Source organism: Centroberyx gerrardi, chromosome 23 (assembly GCF_048128805.1).
Source record: "Centroberyx gerrardi isolate f3 chromosome 23, fCenGer3.hap1.cur.20231027, whole genome shotgun sequence".
In the NCBI taxonomy this organism is placed as follows: Eukaryota; Metazoa; Chordata; class Actinopteri; order Beryciformes; family Berycidae; genus Centroberyx; species Centroberyx gerrardi.
Window position 1 is genome coordinate 3553851 of NC_136019.1, and position 5702 is coordinate 3559552.

Here is a 5702-nt window from a genome sequence, read left to right on the forward strand (position 1 = left end):
GAGGGGGGGGGGAGAGAGAGAGAGGGAGGAGAGAGAGAGGGGGAGAGAGAGAGAGAGGGGGAGAGGAGAAAGGGGGGGAGAGGGAGAGAGAGAGAGGGAGAGAGAGGGGAGGGAGAGGGGGGAGATAGGGAGAGGGAGAGAGGGAGGAGAGAGAGAGAGGCTGAGAGGGAGAGAGAGAGGGGGAGAGAGAGAGAGGGAGAGAGAGAGAGAGGGGGGAGAGGAGAAAGGGGGGGAGAGGGAGAGAGAGAGAGGGAGAGAGAGGGGGGGAGAGGGAGAGAGAGAGGGGGGAGAGAGAGAGGGGGAGAGGGAGAGAGAGGGGGGAGAGGAGACAGGGGGGGAGAGGGAGAGAGAGGGGAGGGAGAGAGAGGGGGAGGGAGAGAGAGGGGGGGGGAGAGAGAGGGGGGGGAGAGAGAGAGAGAGAGAGAGGGAGAGAGAGAGAGGGGGGAGAGAGAGGGGGGAGAGGGAGAGAGAAACTTTCAACTGAAGCAAAATAAAGAAAGAAAGAAAGAAAAAAAGAAACTCCAAATTTAGAAAAAGTTTGCACCTGGGTAGATTTCTGTTACAGGCTTGAAGTTCTCTGAAAAAGCGTCTCTGTTCAAACTCAAAGTATAAACAGTAAGTATGAAATCAATCTCTCTATTGATTTCAGATAGCAGTAAATCACATTAGTCTGTCAGCTTCTGTTTATTCTCTTCTTCTGCAGCCGAATGCCCTGCAGAACTCAGTCTGTAGTGAAATGTCGCGCTGGGTTTTTCAATGAGAAAACATTAAACACCCCATGAAATGAAAAATAACTTTTTTACCTTTTTGCCGATGTTGCTGGATTTAGTTTCACCTATTCACCAATACAGGCCAAAAAAATAACAAAAAAACATTGATTTCTGGAAATTTTATAGAGCGTCTCTTTCTAGTAAACAACATATTTCTGTTGATGACTCATCCTGCACTCGGGGGCGGAGACAAACATTTCATCCAATCAAATTATTATTAATTAAGTGGCAATACCATAATGGAAAAATACTTCATTAAAAGTAAAAGTTCTGCATTCAAAAGTTTACTTCAGTAAAAGTATAGAAGTATTAGCGGTAAAATATACTGCAGTATAAAAAGTAAAAGTCGTCATTCTGTCAGAGTGTTAAAGTATTGAAGCATTAACCCGTCAGAAGTATTTTAATGTTGTCGGTCTAACTGCTCCATATACTGTTGGGGAGTTTAAACTCTAACAATGCAATATATTTTACGAGCTTATCGTATGTTTTGCATGTAAAACCTTATTCTGCAAAGTAACTAGTAACTCCAGTCGGCAGATAAATGTAGTGGAGGAAAAGTAGAAAGTCTCACAGAATGGAAATACTCAAGTAAAGTGTCAGCACCTCAAAATCATACTTAAGTACAGTACTTGAGTAAATGTACTTAGTTACTTTCTGCCCTCTTCCCGACCCCTCTGAGCAGTAAATGTTTATGTTCTGCATCAGTTTGTGTTTCGGTTCGCCGACGCCTCCTGAGCGCAGCCGGGCTTTGAACTGGAATGTTCCTTTGGGTTTTTTCAACGCAAAAACAACATCAGGTGCACATTGAACCGAATCACTTTCACACACCGCGAGCGTGTGTGTGTGTGTGTGTGTGTGTGCATTTATGAGCGAGACGAGGAGTCAAAGGCGGGCAGAGCGTGTGTTTGTGCTGCTAACATCAGGTGCATAGTGAAGTAAATCAGAGTGAGTCTCCCTGAGGAGCGCCGCCACGTGCCGAGCGGTTTGATGCCATATGCTGAGCAGAAAACAGGAGCAGGAGTCGCCTGTGATAATGTTTTAAACAACTACAGGAGCTGAGTTTACGGAGTTGAAGTTATTCGGTGCATAGCTTGGTTGGAGGTTTTGTTTTTGCAGTCAGACTCCTGCGTGTGTGTGTGTGTGTGTGTGTGTGTGAGAGAGAGAGCAAGAGAGTGAGTTAGAGACAACTGTTAAACATTTCGATTTAATACATTTACAAGATATACAAGATATTCATAATGTAATTTCTACGTTTCATGATTTTAATTTCATAAATGACACATTCTCCACTGGATGTGTAATTATTTGAATCAAAATTGTGCTGTTGTTGGCAACACTGACATTGTCATTTATGCCAATAAAGCATTTTGAATTTGAATTTGAGAGAGAGAGAGACAGAGAGAGAGAGAGAGAATAAGAAGAAGAAGAGGGAAAACTCAGAGTGATTTTGTGTGTGTTGGCATGTATTTCTTTGAACAGGAAGCTAACATCAGCTAAAATGAAGCTAAAATCAAAATGAAGCTAAAATCAAATTGTCGTTCCCCCACTTTGACGCTGAGCAGCAACCCGCGTTTTGTTGAAAATATAATTATACAACATACATTTAACTTAGAGGAAAAATAACACCACACAACACAACACACCGAGGCTGAAAACTGGAAGTTCACATCAACACATGATTCAAGTTTCTCCAAGAATCTGTTTTTTGTTGAGGGTTTTTTACATGCTAGCCCTGTTTGTTACAGCCCCAATACATACAATATGTGTGTGTGTGTGTGTGTGTGTGAATGAGAAAGAAAGAGACAGAAAGAAATAACGTGTGTGTGAGCATCTGTAACCTAAAGACTGACAGAGCGTAAAAGTGACATCACATTAAATTCATATTACACCTCAGCATGTTTATTAAATGTTGCACCTGTTTTTTTCTTGATTGATTATTCAATTACTTATTTAAGGTTTGTTTGTTTTTCAACGTTCTTAAATGGCCTTAAATGGTTAACACTCAATTATATTTAGAGCATTCCCTTTATTATCTACATTTTGTTTTGTCTTCACATTTTTATATTTGCGGTTTGTTGTGGAACTTGTTTGGCAATGTAAGGAAACTCTTACTGTGCCAATAAAGGTCTTTGAATTGAACTGAATTGGATTGAACTGAATTGAATTGAATTGAACTGAATTGAATTGAATTGAATATCATGAAGAAAGACATAGACAGAAAATGTTTGTGTGTGTATGAGAGAGAGAGAGTGAATGATTGAGTTAGTGAATGAGACGGGTAGAGAGAGTGAACATCTGGAAGAAACAGTGTGTGTGTGTGTGTGTGTGTGTGTGAGTGAGTGAAAGAGAGAGAGGAGAGAGATAAAGAGAGAGATCGCTGAGTATATCTGAGTATTTTCCCTCTACTCATCCCTCTCTCTTCAGTAACACCTCTGTCTCTCCATTATCCACTCATTCTGTTACCCATTCTCTCTCCCCCTCTCTCTCCCTCTCTCTCTCTCCTTGGAGTGCTTATCTGGATGTCTCTTGACCCCGATCTCTCTCTCTCTCTCTCTGCCGATCTCCCCTCTATCGTTCTGTTCTCCTGAGTCCTTACACTCCTCTTCACCCTCTACCTCTACAAACTGATGTTTCACCTCCTCTGTGATTCAGTCCTCAGTTAAACTCGTCCACTTCCCCTCCTCACCCTCTTCTTGTCGTCTGTGTTTTACAATCTGTCTTCCCCCGAATTTCAGATATTCCTTTCTTTCAAATAAAAGAAAGAAACTGGGTCAAAGGAATAAGCTTTGACCTGATATCAAAACTCCAGCTTTTACTAGATGTTACAGACATTTTGCTGCAGCCATTTTGCTGATAAGCATCTGGTTTAATTAAATTCGGGACTCAGGATGGCGTAAAAAAGATAAAAATTAAGGGGAAGTGAGTTTTAGTCAACATTTAAAGGGCTTAACTGGGTTATTTTTTAATTGTTCTTTTTCTCGGTGCTGTGATTGCTTTCTCTCACTTTTATATGCCCTTTGTTGTACTGTTAAGCACTTTATGATAGATCTTTCTCTGATAGATAGAAGATTTTGTTGAGAATACATAAATAAATTTGAGCTTCTTTTTTACTTTTAAACCTATAAGACATTGTCCTTCTGTCTCTCACTTCTCTCTCTCTCTCCCTCTCTCTTTCTCTCTCCATCTTTTATCTTTCTCTCGCTCTTCTTCACTCCAGGAGTTGAAGCAGGACATCTCCAGTTTCCGCTACGAGGTCCTGGATCTCCTCGGCAACCGCCGTCCTCCCCGGCGACACTACTCTTCCTCCAGCGAGCCAATGAGAGACGACGGGGCCGCGGCCTCGGAGGACGACAGCGAATCAGGTGACGGCAGCGCCGGAGGGGGAGGAGGAGGAGGAGGAGGGGGTCAAAAGTCAAAGGGCGTGAGCTTCATGACCCAGCAGGAAGACGACGCCAGGTCCACGCCCAAATACGGCGTCTCCGCCCTGGTGCGCTCCATTTCTGGACTGACCCAGGTAGAGAGAGGCGCAGGGGAGGAAGAGGAGGAGGAGGAGGAGGGGGTGGGGTGGGGGGAGGAAGAGGATGAGGAGGAGGAGGGAAAACCAAAGAGCAACGGGCTGAAGACGACCGTCATCCCTCCGTCCTCCACCGTCCTCCCCTCCCCATCCTCCTCCTCATCCTTCTCCTCCTCATTCTCCTCCTCCCTCGCTCGTACGAGGAGCCGCCTGCAGCGCCTCTCGGCCCCCAGGGCCAAGACAGACTCCTTCAAGCGCCTCTCCTACCTGTTCTCCCGCTCCCAGCGCAGAGCCCCGCCCATGCCCCTCCCCCTCCCCCTGGTCCAATCCCCTCCCTCCTACACCATCTCCGACGGCTTGCTCCGCCCCCTGGGGAGTCACGACTTCGGACTCGGTCACGTGACCAGAAGCGAGACTCACCTGAACGAGGTGGGGCGCCGCTCGGTCGACAGCAACAACCCCGCCCTCTCCCCACGGAGGACCAACGGGAGGGACTCGCTCCTGACGTTGCCCCTCCCTCCTCCGTGCCCCTGCCAATCCCTGCACTGTGCTTCCAACATCTCCGAGTCCAGCTCCCGTCTCCTGGACTCCAGCGAGGATGTTTTCGAGGGCGGAGGGGTAGGAGGAGGAGGCGGAGAGGGAGGAGGAGGGATGGGGGGAAGGGCAGGAGGGGTGATGATGATGGGCGGGTGGGTGGGACCCTGCGATGATGTCATAGAGGACAGCTGTGAGGTCATAGAGGACTCGGTCACCACGCAGCTATAGGAGAGAAGTACGACAAGACTGTTTTCCTCGTTTGTTTGAAAACCGGCTCGTACGAGAGAGAAGGATGCTGTGAAAAGAGAGAAGAGGAAAGAGAGAGGGGAGAGAAAGAGTGGGCTGGAAGGACCTGAGAACGGGATGGATTCTAGAATTCAGCAATGGAACCTTAGCTCTAGAATTCAATATTTCCTAGAATGGAACGTATTCTAGAATTTCCCAATGGAATCTTGACTCTAGAATTCAACATTTACAACAGTGGAACAGATTCTAGAATTCTCCAATGGAATCGTAACTCTAGAATTCAACACTTCCGAGAATGGAACGTATTCTAGAATTCAGCAATGGAATCTTGATTCTAGAATTCAACAACTCAGAGAATCGGACGGATTCTAGAATTCGTCGCGCATGTCACGAGAGAGGAAGGAGGGAGGGAGGTGTTTTGAAAGGACAGGACAGTGATGTCACCAATCCCAGAATTCTGTTTTTTTCCCCCACGAGATTCAAACAAGTATGACCATTATGGAATTACGGGGAGCCAAAACGACTCTTCAGAAGGGGAATACCGTTCAAAAAGCTTTGTGTTTTGCCATTCCCAGTTTGGTTTTTGGACACAAACAATATTTTCCTGATATTGTGTTTCCCTTTAACCCGCTTAA

General features: G+C 45.7%; 1 protein-coding gene across 1 annotated transcript in view; it reads left to right on the forward strand.

The window, feature by feature from the left end:
* trpc5a (transient receptor potential cation channel, subfamily C, member 5a) overlaps positions 1-5049 on the forward strand; it is an 81128-nt gene extending 76079 nt beyond the window's left edge. Inside the window, exon 17 of the mRNA XM_078291577.1 lies at positions 3988-5049. Within this exon, the coding sequence (XP_078147703.1) occupies positions 3988-5049 (1062 nt within the window). The remainder of the gene's footprint in view (positions 1-3987) is intronic.
* Positions 5050-5702: the final 653 nt, after the last annotated feature.